The sequence below is a fragment of the Motacilla alba genome, chromosome 9, assembly GCF_015832195.1.
Source record: "Motacilla alba alba isolate MOTALB_02 chromosome 9, Motacilla_alba_V1.0_pri, whole genome shotgun sequence".
In the NCBI taxonomy this organism is placed as follows: Eukaryota; Metazoa; Chordata; class Aves; order Passeriformes; family Motacillidae; genus Motacilla; species Motacilla alba.
In genome coordinates, this window is record NC_052024.1 from 22,313,586 (window position 1) to 22,329,035 (window position 15,450).

The 15,450-nt window shown below is 41.7% G+C and overlaps 1 protein-coding gene across 6 annotated transcripts; it reads left to right on the forward strand.

The window, feature by feature from the left end:
- The first annotated feature begins 29 nt into the window (after positions 1 to 29).
- PDCD10 (programmed cell death 10) lies at positions 30 to 14,760 on the forward strand. 6 transcript variants are annotated; one of them, XM_038145436.1, is made up of 8 exons: positions 30 to 244; positions 6,517 to 6,731; positions 7,325 to 7,378; positions 8,711 to 8,828; positions 9,475 to 9,601; positions 9,962 to 10,040; positions 10,354 to 10,436; positions 11,944 to 14,760. In XM_038145436.1, exons 2-8 carry the CDS (start codon positions 6,636 to 6,638, stop codon positions 12,023 to 12,025), a joined length of 639 nt encoding a protein of 212 aa, XP_038001364.1. In that variant the 5' UTR covers positions 30 to 244; positions 6,517 to 6,635; the 3' UTR covers positions 12,026 to 14,760. The 6 variants fall into 6 exon arrangements, with proteins under 6 accessions (XP_038001364.1, XP_038001363.1, XP_038001360.1 ...); XM_038145435.1 differs by having other exon boundaries at positions 32 to 97; positions 6,525 to 6,731; XM_038145432.1 differs by having other exon boundaries at positions 34 to 97.
- Positions 14,761 to 15,450: the final 690 nt, after the last annotated feature.

Here is a 15,450-nt window from a genome sequence, read left to right on the forward strand (position 1 = left end):
GCTCCCGCCCCCGCTCCGCTCGGCATTGTGGGGCTTGTGGTCGCGGAGGGCGGACTACGAGCCCCAGGGCCCCGCGCGCGGTTCCGGACAACGCCTGGTGTGTGGTAACACCGCGGATCTTCCTCCTCCTCCTCCTCCTCCTCCTCCTGCTGCTGCTCCTCCTGCTCCTCGCGGGCGCTTCCGGCGCGGCGGCGGCGGCGGCGAAGCCCCTCGGGAGCGGCGGGGGCTCGGCGGGCCGGGGCAGGTGAGGTGCCGAGCCCTGCCCTGCCCGGCTCTGGCGGGTTGGACGCGGGCCCCGCCGCGCTCTCCGCGGCTGCGAGAGGGGCGGCCGGGCTGAGGAAGCGGCTGAGGGCGGCCTCGCCGTGCGGGGAAGGTGCGCGGGGTGTCCCTTCCCCTCCCGGCCGGGCGGTGACCTCCTTCCTCCGGCCCTGAGGCAGCGCCCTGGGCTCGTCCTTCCCCCCGCCCTTCCCGCGGCCGCGGGGTTGGGGCCTGGCCCCGCTGCGGGGCTCCCGGCCTGGTGCTGGTTCGCTCGGCCCGGGCCCGGCAGGCGCAGGCCCGGATGTGTTTTATTTTAGTGTGTATTATTTTTAGCTCGTCCTCTCGGAGCGGAGCGCTGTCAGGTGGCTGCGGCGGGCAGGGAGAAAGGGCGCCTCGGCTCCTTCCCCCTTCCTGCGCCAGGGGAGGCGTAGGTTGAAGGTTAGGGAGGAATTATTCGCAGAAAGGGTGATCGGACATCGGAATGGGCTGCCCTGGGAGGTGGTGGAGTCACCGTTCCTGGAGGTGTTTAGGGAGAGGCTGGACGTGGCATTCGGTGCCACGGTCTGGTTGACAAGGTGGTGTTTGTTCAAAGGTCGGACTCGATGATCTTGGATGTCTTTTGCAGCCTGATTGATCCTGGGGTTCCTTCTCCTCTCCCCTGGGGACTGAGCAGTCAGGGCAGGTGTTCAGGGCTGGGGTGTCCCATTAAGTTGCTCACTGAACTGGTGAGTTGGGTTGGTGTTTTTCCTGTAGCTCACACATGCTGGGTGGCTGAAACCTTCTGCTGTTCCTGTTATCAGAGGAATTAATTCTCCTCCGGTATTTGTTTGCACCTTGGAATGTGTTTTTGTCCCTTTGGAGCTGTGTCATACCTATTTGTGTTTGGTGAAGTAATGGCTTCACTTTCACATTCCCAAAGAGGTGAAAAAGAAAGAGAAACGGGGATGTGTTGTTGTGGTTATATATTCCAACATTCACGACCTCTTTCAGTTATGCTGTGTAACAGTTCTGGTGTTGCTGACTGCTGGAACTGGAGCACAGGCTGTAGGGTCTCATGTGAGACACACACTGGGTGTATTAGGACAGATTAAATCACTTCCATTTTGAAGTCCAGCAAAAGAACACAGACTAATTATAAGCCTGACTTCAGGCTAGGCTTGATTTTTGTTTTTTGAGTTGATATGGTTCTAAAAATAGACATCTTGGATTTATCACTGGTCTGTGTCATTTCTGAATTAGTCATAGAACTGCTCTTACAGTAATCAAATGCACAAGCAGTTCTGCTTTGCCAGAGTGAATTTCACTGCAGGTGACTGTTACACGTGTGTGGAGATGTTTGAAAACTGCATTTCTGTTCTGTGAGAGGCATTTGAAGACACTTTCAAAACTTCAATGCTATTTGCTGGTGACATTCCTTTTATTGGCTCTGCAGTGAAACTGTTTGGTGTAAGAATCAGCAGGATGTGGAATCAGTTCAGTAGGATGCCTTTTAAGTCTCTTGTTATTGCTGGTTTTAAAATATAGATTGTTATCCTAATACTTGATCTGTATGCTAATCCCAGTGAATCCACCCATAGTTGGTTTTAAAAAGAAGGAAAGTAATTCTGTATCTGAAACACAAAGCTTTGAAGCTTTGTATCAAATAATCTAAGTTATACAATGGGAAATAATTGCAATTGATAATTAAAATACAGTGGCAATTAAGGTAACATCTGACCAAAAAAAAAAGAAGATGTGTGTGTTAGGTTTTTTTTTTTAAATTCAAGTGACCATTAATGACAGAAACAGAGTTACGAAGCCAGGTGTGGGGTGTGTATATAGTTAAAAGAGTATATTCTGCAATTTTTTTTTTTTGCTTCCATAAACTTTACAACAGCAGTAGTAAATTATCTACGCTCCCTCCTCCCATGCACATTGCTCTTACTTTTTGATTCAAGCTCTGCCTCTGAATTCAGGTGGAATTTATGCTGTTATTTCCCTTCCCCCACTCTTTCTTCCTGCACTTGAATGAATTTTTCTGGTAACTCAGGGATCTCAGATCAGGTTAAAGGTGAAGCCTCTTCTTGAATCTCCCTGCAAAAAGTAGAGCAGAACCTCTTGGCAGTGAAGTAGTCTTTTCTAGCAGGAATGGAGCTGTGATTTTTGCTAGAAGCCAGCCACTGAAATAATAATATTTGTAATCACTGCCTTGGGCCTTGCTCCTCTGTAGTACTTTTCTGAAAAAGAATATTAATGTCTGAGCACTTCCCACATCTAGGGTAGATGGAGCCTGGAGAAGGGAATAGAGGCAACATCAGTGCAGAGGTAGATCTGATGACAGAGCTGAAACCCTGCCAATTGACACCGAATATTTCTGTTGGTTTAAAACTTGAAAAGTTGAAATCATGAGAGTCTGCTCTCTTCGCTTTAAGCGCTGCTTCAGAAGATTGTGTTACACAAACACCTTTCTTTGATGGAAACCTCTCTCCTGTTCAGCCTGGCCTAGGAGCAGGTGTGGATTTGGGGAAGCTCCTGCCTGCTGTAGTTACCTGGGGGTGGTTGTGTTCTTATTAAGCAGCTCTGCTTGATTGAAGTGCATGACCAAAAGTCTGTCAGTAAATGACACACGTTAGAGAAAGCAAATTGTCACCTTAGACACTGACAGTGGTGGTTGTACATCTAGGAAGCGTGGTGGTTTGTGCTCTTCACCATTCTTGGCAGGAGTTGGGGTTTTGGGGTTTTTTTCTGCTAAAGTTCAGTTGAATGATTTAAAATGTCATTGGGTGGCTATAGGGGAATAGGTCTGTCAAAGAACCTTTCCAGATCTATTCCTCATCTAAGATATGCCAGCTCTCCGCATGTTTGCTGACTGGCTGGGGTCATATTTTAGTGCTGAGACTTAAAGGTTAGAATGTAAGATTTATCCTGACAGTGAAAGCACGTATTCCATGTTAGTGCATCTCTTGGAGTCCAGCCTGGTGTGTTTGATGGGTCAGGACTGAGCAGTCAGGGTTGTATTAACTGATATTTTAGCACAGTTGACAAATCCAGATTCTGTTTCAGTTCCCTGTCTCATTCTGTGGGTTCTCTCCCTGGACTCCCATTGCACACCCAGAGATTTGGGGTCCCTGTAACACAAAGGAGGATCAGGCTGACACTCAGCTCAGTATCTGGCACTGTCCTGCTGTCTTCTCCTCACCTGCCCCCTCAGACCAATTATCAAGTTTGCCAGCAGAGTAACACCTTTTCCACATCTTAGAGTTTTCCAGGATTTTCTCAGCTCCACCACTCCACTGTGCTGTCCTAATAAATCACCTTCTCATGGAATCTTATTCCACCTTTTTTTTGAGAATGTAAAATAAACCAGATGACAGACGAAACTAGGGTAAACTCCTCTCGAAGAAAAGGCTCTTTGGCATTGGAGGAACTGAAGTTAAGCTGTTACAAGACACTGTCAGGAAGTCTGGCAGCTGTGCAGAGCTGCTTTTGATCACATCCTAAAATAAATGCTGAACGCTCCTCCTTGCTGCTGATAACGTGCATTAAACTTTGGCTCGAGTCAGGCCATTTTGAAGGTTATTGGACTTGCTGATAGTTGATCTAATTAGAACTGAAACTTCAGTTTTCATGAGGATTTGGTCCCTAATCAGGATTGAGACCACCTTCAAGGATATTTGGGTGTGGTTTAGTGCAGCTATGGCAAACTGACTTTCAGTAACACAGTGAACACAGAGTTTTTGTGAAGATAATTATTCTTTCTATTTAACACTAGCAAAGACTGTGTTAAAAAGTCTAAAGAAAGTGAATAAGTTGCATCCAAAAGATGTGAAGTTGACTCCTAACTGTAAAGATAAATAGCAGTCAGGTCCTCCATGACACTGTGATGCTTCCTAGTGTATCTTCTGGAAAACAGGAAGATTCAGAAAATAATGAACAAGCAGTGTGATAAATTGAATATATTTCTTTTCATACCTTGGCAACAGAAGCATTTGGTGTTCTCAAATATTTCTTGTGTGCACATATATATAAACCCACCTCTTCAGTTGCAAAATTGGTATCCTTTGTGTTAGTATAAATCCAAGTGTTGTATTTTTTTTTAGGAGTGTCAGTATCTGGAAAAGGGGTAATAGATAATGTGTAATTGTTTTTATATGAGAGTTTTAACTGTACCATGGATTAGTAACAATAGCTTATGGTTCTTCAGGAGAAAATGAGTTCTTCATGGTAGCTCACAGTGTAATAGGTTTTCATCATCATAAAAATCCATCATTTCACTTAGTATTTCCTTTTGTGTGTGTGTGGATACTGCTAACCCATAAAAACAAAGCAATTATATCTAATGGCAATTTTGTCCTTTTTTGCCCTTCTTCCTGTGATAAAAATCTTTTGGTTAGAACAATGTTCAGTGACCTGATTTAACTATTTCAAAAAGTTACTCTGAGACTACAGATAAACACGTGCTGTAAATTCATCTGTGAATGCCGGTGTGTGAGTGGACATCCACTGAACTTCCAGAAAGGAGGAATTCAACAGCGAAAACCCAGCTCTCCATCCAGCAGGGAATACACATGGATAATAAATGGGACAGCTTGTACCTGCAGTAGGGAGTGAAAACTTGTTCAGACAAGTTCCCTCCCCCCATGTGAGCAGACCTGGCATGAATTTATGTAACTGAAACAAGTTCTTGGGAAAACACTCAACTTTTTGAGGAATGATGAATATTCACTTGTATTCCTCCATGTTCTTGACAGCTGTTGAATACCAGGGGTGGGTGATAAAGTCGTGAGACCCCTGATTATTGCAGTTCCATCCCTGTGGATGCATTTCATCCATCCAGACCCTATTCTAAAGTCTCAGGAATACTTTTCTGAGGAGGAATCAGCTCATCAGTGACACTTTGAGGCTGGAACAGCAAGAGAAACAAAGTGAGGTTTTGCAGTAAGCAGTCCATGTTAGAAGACTTGTATAAAGTTTTTACTGTAGTCATGTTGAATTTTTCTTCAGCTTTTACTGTTCCCAAAAGAGACATGCACATGATTTGTAGTCATCCAGTTTTTTCTCTGTGCTGACTGTAATCAGTACCAAATTTCACTTGTATAATTATGGCTAAACAATTATAGATCTGCTCTGGACAAAAAATACCTGTTCTTCTGTTTAAACAGCCTGAAGATCTTCAGCCAGTGCAGAGCATAATGAGGAATATGGCTTGAAGAAATGTCTTGGCATGTTCTTAACCTGTTCATACTCTCAGGAAGTGATATTGATTGCTGGAGTAGTTTCTGCTGTTTCTTATCATTTCACTCTTTTCACTTCTTACTAAAATGTCAGTAAATTACACAGACATGCAAATGCCAGGTGTCTGGAGCTTGCTAGGAGGAAAAATCCCTCCTCTAGTGCATTAAATCCTCCAAGCAAATCTAAAAATTAAAAAGCTTAATATCTTTCTTTTTATCTTTATTTCTGACTTGGACTTCAGGTCTTTAAACTTAATTATGTCATATAAAATATTTTTTAAAGAATCTGATTAAGAGAAAATACAGCAGGCTGGAACAAGGGCTTTTTATCAACTGTAAGGTGACCTTTTTTCTTTTCCACATAATTTCTGGGTCTGAGCAGTGATCCTTCCATGTTGGATATGATGAGCTGGGCTGGGTGGAGGACTTCCAAAACAGAGGTTCAGTTACTGGAACAATAATTTTCCATTGAGTTAACATAGCTGGTGGCACACCCTGAGTGGAAACATGACTTCAGCTTATATAAAACCAAAGATGTAGTGTTCACGTTCAGATGGGTGGAAAGTAGGCACTGATCTCCAGCAGAATCACAGCTTGATGCATGTGCCAAAATCTGGAGTATTTATAGGTAGTTTTAATAGTCACAATGCATCTGGATGAGGTTTGGGCTGCAGCATGTAGTGCTTTCCAAGTTTTTCCTGGATGGGAGTTGTCAGGAACCTTATGCTGCTGCCTATGAGTGGTGGCAAGATTTTTGTAAATAGCACATAAAATCCCTGCTTTAAGGAGAATTGATTCCATAAGAACTTGAAGGGAAAAACACTTGGGGTAGCACCTTTGCTATAAAATATTCATTTAATAGATTTAAGTTCGGCTTTTGAACCACCAAGTGGTCATTCCATGTTTACTTGACTCATGTAATAAGAAATCCCTGGTTTCTACACAGTAGAACTCACATTGATCCGTGCCTTGTCATTTTCAGAACCTGTCCCTCTCGAGCATTTGTAATCGTGTGTTTGTTTTCTCTTTTCTCACACACCCTAAGGACAATAGATTTCCCAAGTTCTTCAAGTATTCTTGCACAACGAGGAAAAAGAAGAGACATTTCAGTGAATGAGGAGTTTTTTGCTTCTATAGTGTTTTCCCTGAGAAGTGGCTCTTTGAATGAGGATGACAATGGAAGAGATGAAGAATGAAGCAGAGACCACTTCTATGGTTTCCATGCCTCTCTATGCTGTCATGTACCCTGTCTTTAATGAGGTGAGCTCAGTTTACCTTGGAATGCAGTAATCCCCTTTATCTTGGGAAATGAGGCCACAGTAACACGTTGTTCATCTTGGGAAAGCTTTGTCTAACACATCTTCTCTCTCTGCATTGTTTCACCCTTGCCATCAGTAGCTTCATGCTCATCAAAGCTTGCTGGTTGCCTTGGTCCTGAGCTTTTCTCTTACCTTTAACACAGGATTTTCCCCAAAATGCCAGCTCTGGTATTCTCTGGCAGGAAATAGCACACAGTCAAACCTGTGGACAGCTTGATGTGTTTTAATTTTACTGCTAATGGTTGTAATTTAATATTTGTTTTTCTCTGAATATCAGAGATTGCCAAGGTGTTCTCACAATCTTCTGTCAGACTTCTGCTGCAAAATACATCCAGTGATTTTTGTTTTCATTTGTGGGGGGAACTTTTTCCTTTGGGATTAACTTTATAGTATCCCTGAAGTGAGACCAGCAATTTGAAAGCTTCTGTCAATCCCTGTTTCCATTGTCATTTATGGAGCAAGGTGTGATTACTTGACTTGTTTTGTTCTGATAACAACAGAATGCTAATAATTGATTCTAAACTTTTATTGCAGCTAGAAAGAGTAAATCTGTCTGCAGCTCAGACACTGAGAGCAGCTTTTATTAAGGTGAGAAGTAACTTGCATTGAAAAATGGTTGTTTCAAATGTGAGCTGTGTAAGATGAAGCTAAAAGGTCAGCTCTCTTGTTTCCTTGTCTTTTTATCTGAGACTTCATCCTTGATCCAGTAGTCTAAAAATAAAGTGGACAATGGCATGAACTGGAAGTTTGAGATGTCTGCAGATGCCATGAGTAGAAATCTGAATGAGCAATTTTAAACAGACTCTTCTCTTGTCCATATAGAACAAAAGCTTAAATGAGGGAGCAGTCAGTGAATAAATAATAAACTTAGTCTAAAACCCACAAGATTTGTAGAATGGGCTCTCATGAGCAATAGGCACGTAGCAGACTTTGAAATTGGTTTACAGAGTGAGTGGTAATGGGATTTTTTTTGTGGAGGAATTTCAGTGTTTGTGTAGAAATCCAGCAGTAAATGGAAAGAAAAGATTCCTCTGACTTTTCCATTGTATTCCTAAGGAGTGAAAATACAGATATTCCTTTACATTGCTTTATTGAAGTGGTGATCTTTTCAAATATTGAAACAAAGTAATGGCAGGCATGACATATCTGAGCTGTGCAAGTCTGGGATACTTCCCTGTTCCTGCACTTAAATCTAAATGTTCCTTGATGGGCTGAAGTCTCAAAGGGAGCTCCTACAAGTGTGGGCTGGTTTTGTGTGTTTTCACAATTGCTGGGAAGGAGCTGAGCTGGATGCAAATAACGTTGAACTGGGATGTTGGTAAAAATGGTAATTCCAGCTAAAAAACCCACAGAGGCTCATTTTTCTTCCACGCAGAGCAGTTTTTTGGGAGCAGCACAGGTGATGTGAACAGCTCCACTGTTAATCCAGCTCTGTACTTAGATATGTCATCAATCAAAAGCTGGGTTTTTTTTCTGAAAGAGCAATTCCCAGATGATGTCTGAGCATATGATGTGATTCATGAGAGGCACATTTATAAATGTCACGGGGAAGGTGGGGGAGTAGCACCTGTGTTGGAGTGAATTAAATTCCAGGGGATACAATATCTTTGTCTCAAAGCTTAGTGTTTATGAAAACATAACAGGAGAGAGACATTTATTAAAACCTTTCTTACTCAAATTAAAATGAGTGCAAGGGCTTATTAGACAAGTTGCTTATATAAAATCAGTGATGTAATCCAAGAAAAATGAATTTTGTAGTGGAAAAAATGTTTTTAATTTAATCTACTGGTCTAAAGCCATTAGACATTCAAAGTTCCTAGCAAACTCCTGCAGTATTTGAAGCAATTTACATGAGAATCTTGATGCTTGCAATGTCCAGGTCTTGCATATTTAAAAATATAAAACTTCTCTGCTTTACAGGCTGAAAAAGAAAATCCAGGTCTTACACAGGACATCATCATGAAAATTCTGGAGAAGAAAAGCGTGGATGTGAATTTCACAGAGTCTCTTCTGCGTATGGCAGCTGATGATGTAGAAGGTAACAAAGCCTGTGTTGGATAGCTGTGTTTTTAATTACACTGTTAAGTAGGAACATGCAATTCTGTATTTCTGTGGTTTTTTTCAGAGAATATTATTTGTTTCTTAGTAGAATTTTCTCAGCATGGTAGAAGAAAATTTGTATTTTTGAATGCTGCTATTGGAGAAATTAAATCTCCCTGAAAACCACACTTGACTAATAAGAGAGGGAAAGAAAGAAAATGAATGTTTAGAACTATGTTTTTATGGGTGCATAGTTCACCTTTTGCAACGCTAACAACCAGGAAAAGGCAAATATGGAGTATAACATCCTCTTTTTTTTTCCTACTTCAAGTTAAAAGCAGCAGTTACACTGTCACAGAAGGAGAATATACTGCAGGCTTTAAGTTATTTTAATACTGAATTTGATGACTTTAATGTCTCAAATAAAGTAAGATGGGCTCTTTTTCCACCGTGCAGTAATGAAGGTGCACTGTCCTGATTCACACAGGGGTTATTCACTGCAGTTCTCTGCTCGTGGCTGTTTCTGTGCTGTTCACCTTCAAATTCACCCTGGCAATCCTGCTGCATTTTGTGTTGTGTTTTTAGCTGTCACTACAGACCTGAGGACAAACTAATGGTGCTTTTGAATATGTTCTTTTTGCCAGAGTATATGATTGAAAGACCTGAACCTGAATTCCAAGATCTTAATGAAAAGGCACGAGCACTTAAACAGATTCTTAGTAAGATTCCAGATGAGATCAATGACAGAGTGAGGTTTCTTCAGACAATCAAGTAAGTACAATATGATGGATTTTGCTGCAGATGGAGAGGTCAGACTTCTTGTATTTAGGTCTGAATGTTGAAATTCTGTAGATGCAGCAGCTTTGTTCCCATTGCCAGAGAGCCTGATCCCACTTAGAGATGATGAGGATGTTACTTGACCAAACTTGCTGGCTCCAAGGCTGAATATTCCAATACCAGAATATTCCCAGGACGCTGCTGTGCTCTCTGCATTTGGTCTCCTCCATCATGTCTGACACTTCCTTTGTGGAGACTGCCCTGAGAAAGACTTGACTGCTAGAAAGGGATTCAATTCCAGCATTGCATGGGATCTCCTGAGGATACTGAAATTCTCTTTTTCTTGCCCAACAGGGACATTGCAAGTGCAATAAAGGAGCTCCTTGACACAGTAAATAATGTCTTCAAGAAATACCAGTACCAGAACCGGCGGGTATGTGCACCAGCTCTTCATCCAATATTTCTAATAGCAACACAGGAGGCATCCTTTGCATCCAAGGATGAACAGCAGAGCTTAGCTGGTCAATGAAACCATGCTTTAACAACTGAATGGTTGTATGATAGGTTTCAGGAATTCTAGAGAAAAAAAATTCTTCCTTTTTATTCTTCTAAAGAAAAAAAAAAACAAACTTTTTATTCCTGATGAATACATTAATTAATTTTCTGATTAGTTTAACCTCAAGGTTCTCACTGTACCCAGAAATATGTGAACTAAGACTCTGCTCCTGGTGTTTTTGCTTTTGTAGGCACTTGAGCACCAAAAGAAAGAGTTTGTAAAATACTCCAAAAGTTTCAGTGATACTCTGAAAACCTATTTTAAAGATGGAAAGTAAGTATGCTTTTGTCCTGTTGTTTCAACGATTTACATAATGACTAACAGGAAAATAGGACAGGCTTTGGGGTGTAAGCTGCCTTTTTTAGGAGTTGCCTAATTATTTCCTTACCTATGTCCTCTCATTACCATGGCTGCTTTAAAATGCTGTTTCTTTGCCTTTGAGGAAAGGGAAAATTGTTAAATTCACCACCACGTAACACCCATGTGTGGTGTTAGTTTTGAATTTGAATGAGAAGTTAAATTTCCTGGCCCTGTGTGGGTTTTCTCAGTGCATACACAAGGACAAAGAAATCACGGATGTTTTTGTTGAGAAAAGTAATTTACCTATTTGAAGTATCATTTGCAAATACAAAACATCTGTGCAGGGTTCTCTTTGATTTACATTTTTATCGGCCTTTCTTTATAGACCCTCACAGTATCTGGAATGATTCAGCTGAATCTTTTTCTAGCTGAGCATTTTAGCCCTCAAAATGAGGCTTTTTCCAGGTCTTCACCTCGGGTTTTGCAGTTACTATTCCTGTATAATTCACTGCAGTGATTCTTTGGGAGGATGAGTGGATCCCCCTCAGATTCTGACCGTCCAAAGCGTTCTGTTTTAAAGATGGAACCAACTTTGATGTCAGCTCTTGTTGAGCTGGGCAAAGGCAGGAGATGCTGCATTAATAAAGGAGAGAAAAGTCTTGAGACCAGCTGGGAGAACGATCCTGCTCTCATCAAAGCATTCTTGGTTTTCTCTCCTTTTCCTGAAACTGAGGCTAAATTTGATACCAAAATGAAAAGTTTAGGCTTTAGTAGCTTTGGTTCCTGGATAGAAGTACTGTGTGGGATTGAGCTTAAAGTGTGTTAATTATTTGCAGTAGTGTAAGAAATTCCATCATGTATTTCCCATCCTTGGGGAGTCAGGAGGAATTTCAGTCTGAGCTGCACATTGGGTGAGATCCCTGCTCCCCCCAGGACTAAACACAAGCCATGCTCAGACGTCATTCCTGAGCTGAAATATTCTGTGACCCCACACCTTGCTGTGCAGAAAGGTAACTAAAATAGTGTGTTGCTGTCACATGTGGGCACGTTTAGTATTCCTTGAGGGAAGAGCTGCCAATTCTGGAGTTCCTGGGGGGATGAAGAGCCCAGCTTTGGATTGTTAAACACAATCACAGAGTCAGAAAATGGCTGTGACCTTAAAGATCATCTGGTTCCAAACCCCCGTCATCTGCTCCATGGTTTTCCCTTGGTTATCTGAATCCCAAAAGGAAAGGATTGAGATGTCAGCAATGATAGAGAGCCAAATTCTTTTTAAATTCCTGCCAAATCAACCCAGCCTTCCTGGGATTAGCCATGCAAACGAGGCTGGCTGGCTGCCAGCAGGGAGCTTCAGGTAGGTCAGCACAGGGTGGAACATCCCTGTGCTTCCAATTCTCCAAGCCTAGATGCCAGTCACGCTGGGTTTCTCCACTGCCGTGTTTCTAGAAGTGTCTGAAGCAATATTCTTCTCTTTCCACAGGGCAATAAATGTGTTCATAAGTGCCAACCGACTAATTCATCAAACCAACTTGATACTCCAGACCTTCAAAACTGTGGCCTGAAAACTGTATATGTTGAGAGTTGTACTTTTCAATGGTGGATAGGGTACCTTTATATGTAAATTTTAAAGTTTTGACTGTATAAATTATCAGCCCCTCTCGAGGGGCCTAATGCAGGATTTTGAATGGGATTATTGCCATCTTACACCATATTTTTGTAAAACATTGTAGCTTAATCATAATCTCACGAGAAAGATTTTGCATCACTTTTTTGCTATTATCATTCTTTTCAGAATTATAAGCCAAAAGAATTTACGCCTTAATGTGTCATTATGTAACATTCCTTACAAGAATTGTAAATATTTGGTGTTCTGTTTCTGACATTTTAACTTGAAAGCGGAAAACTGCAAGATTATGTATTTAACAATATTGGTGGCAAATATTCAATAAATAGTTTACATCTGTTAGACTGTCTTTTTGTATGTGAACAAAAGTGCATAACTCATCTTTCTAGAACTGCAGAACATTCATTCAATAGAAAAAGAAATTAAAATTATTTGGGTGCTTAAAGCTACCGGGAGTTCAAATCAGTGTAAAATGAGGGGTTTTCCTTAAAACTGAGATTTTGGCTGTTACGTAGACCAGAATATCAGAATAATTACATTAAAATGTGTTTGAGGAATAATAAATAAACCCAGAAGTGAGATGTGCTTTTGTTTTTGATAGAAACTAGATCTCACTTCTTTCTTAGTCTTCTGTTAGTGGCGAGTTAACAGGTTTTTTTACTCCTAGGCTATTCCAAGGTTTGGAGCACAGGTTTATTTGAAATATATGCAGCAAAGATTGAATTTAAAACTATTCAGATAAGTGGGTTTGAATTAGTCCCCTTTGGGAGGGAGGAGGATTGGAGCTAGAACTCTTCCAGGTAGCACTAGTGATATCTATACTATGCATGCCATAAGGCAACTTTGTTTTTTCAGGGAATTGAAATCATGTGAGACCTCGACTGACAAACCTTGGCTGTGTAGATGGTTAAGAGCTGCTGCTGGACAGGTGGAAATTTTCTCTTTGTGATTTCCTGGTGATGTTTCACAAGTTCTGACGAATCCCTTGGAAGTGCACCTCGAGCTGATTTGGAAAATAGAATAAACCTCTGGAAGTTTGCAAAATCTGTGGCCATTACTAGGAAGTTTAGGGAAGAATGTGAAGCAGCTGCTGAAAGCTGCACAAGCTGTTGCAGGAGGAGCACTCCAGGCTGAAAGAGCACAATTGCTCCAGAGCTATTCCTTGTTTGGCTGTAAACGGTGACGAAAAGCTCCCTGCAGATTGTCTGGCACACTGGCCTGGTGCTGTACTGCTCATCTGGGGCAAGTGCCTTATCCCAGGTACAACAGCTGGGTCCTTGCATTTGCTGATCTGAAAGGATCAAAAAGGGGGGAAGTGCAAACTGCAGCCTCCCAAATAGCACTGGATGTTCTGCTGTCTATTTGTGCATGGAATTGTATCCTCGATGAGAGCACTGACTGTAGTCAAATAGAACAATGTGAAGGAGAGTATTGTGTAAAAATGAGTTCTTTGGGAATGTATGTTGTGCAATTTTTGGTTACACATAGAGCTATAAGCAGGACGTGGTCCTTAAAGCTTGCTGGTCAGCCTGTTCTCTGTTCTGACAGTGGTGTCTTGTGTCCTTAGCAAAGTGAGCTTAGTAAAGGGATGCAGAATCAATTTATAGTTCAAACTTTCTGGTGTTTCTTAAAGCTTGGCCTGCTGAACTGTCATTTTTTGGCAAGTGGTAGAAGAACAGCAATGTTCGAGCTGACAAAATTAGAGTGATACTTAATTTGCATCTTTGCATTCTGTAACTAAAAGCGTTGAGTAGTCTCCTTGTGGGTGATTCTCAATTAAGTCATAGCTCCTAAGGGCTTCATGAAGATCCATGAGTCAGGGAGAAGGAAGGGAAAGGCCTCTGGAGTTTGTGATACTTCATCTGTCTTGGAAAGAGTGTTTGGTACTGGAGAGACTGCAGAGAGAGAAACAAAAGATTGGGTTGTGTTTTATGAATTGGACCTGATTCCCATAATATTCTGAGATTTCTCTATTTTCTGGACTTGAGCAGGACAGTAATTAGTGCTGGCAATCATAAGTTGAATGAGACCATGTCTATGGGTGGTAAAAAATACATACAAAAAAATCCACTTACGACTTGTGTCCCACACAAGCTGCTGCTTTACGTCCTGCCAGTTGGTTCCTTGTCAAATCAGAGGCTACTTCATCTAGAAATGAACTGTTCCTGTTCATCAGTTCTTCCCAAAACCTTTATTGGGCAAAAGGTACCAAATACAGGGCTAAGCTTCAGGTTGTCTGGCCAATGTGTTCTGTTTTATTTATAACCTCATTGTGATTTCTATATGTTACCCTCAAAAGTAATGGAAAATTATTCATTGTAATCAATGTCTGGTAATGGGAAAACTTGAAAACTTGTCTTCAGGTCACACTCTTCCGTTGTGTGCAGTGAATCCATATCTAGTGGTCTTATAAACCTTTCTTTTCCACTGAATATGAGCTGGGACATATGTCTGTCAAATTTTATTGTGGTTTTGCACTTTATTATTCAAGTTACCTGAGTAGCTAAAAGATAAGTTTCTCTTAAGGATTTCTGATACAGCAGTTAGTGTTGCAAAATGCTCTTAGAAAATTTCTGCTGTGAATGTGGGTTATAACTGCTATGATAATGTTAACGTACAGAAAACCAATCTAATAAACAAAATAAAACTTTGTATATTTGTTAATGAAGCAAAGAACCGTCTTAATCACTTGTTTTGATTTTCCTCAGCCTATAAAGAAGTGAAGAAAAGCTTAGGCTGGCTTGTTTTTGGCTGGAAGCTTTAATCCTGATCCCCAGATCTGTGTCCAAGTCTGTGAGATGTGCCAGGTACCCAGCTCAGAGCAAGGTTTATCTTGAGCTGAGGGGAAGTGGTGAGTATGAAATCTCACAGTGTCCTGGTGTCAGACCTTCCTTGGCTCCAGCCAGCACGAGCAGATAGTGTCAGTCTGGATCAAACATTATCTTTTCATATGATCTTCTCTAGATCACCACCAAAGTGCTCCTTTTAAAGTGCTGTTCACATCTCACACTGCGTGTCCAGGGCAGCCTTGTTTGTTCTGCAGGTGTTACCTCCTCATTTTACAGAGGCTCTGCCTCTCTCACTCGGGTGGGGAAGGAAAGGAAGGTTGTAAAGACAAACTCGCCACAAATCTAAGCTTTAGATTTCTACATTTATTTGATTTCCCCTTCAGACTGGAGTGATGTGTGCAATGGCAATAACTGGATTGGGCACAGCAGTGATTATCCCTCGCCCTTGGAGGAGGCCCTGGCAGTTGTGCCTGAGAATGTTGCTGTGCCAAGCTCGGCCTGGCTCACCTTCCCCCAGCACTGCCCTTCTGGGGAAGCATTGCAGGCAGAGTGCTGGGAGCTGGGGGAGCCCCCT

Excerpts from the sequence above, each read along its gene's own strand:
- PDCD10 (XM_038145436.1), top strand. The coding sequence starts at position 6,636 with ATGAGGATGACAATGGAAGAGATGAAGAATGAAGCAGAGACCACTTCT. Across the intron at positions 6,732-7,324 it reads TGTACCCTGTCTTTAATGAG|CTAGAAAGAGTAAATCTGTC; the intron begins GTGAGCTCAGTT and ends CTTTTATTGCAG. Across the intron at positions 9,602-9,961 it reads AGGTTTCTTCAGACAATCAA|GGACATTGCAAGTGCAATAA; the intron begins GTAAGTACAATA and ends CTTGCCCAACAG.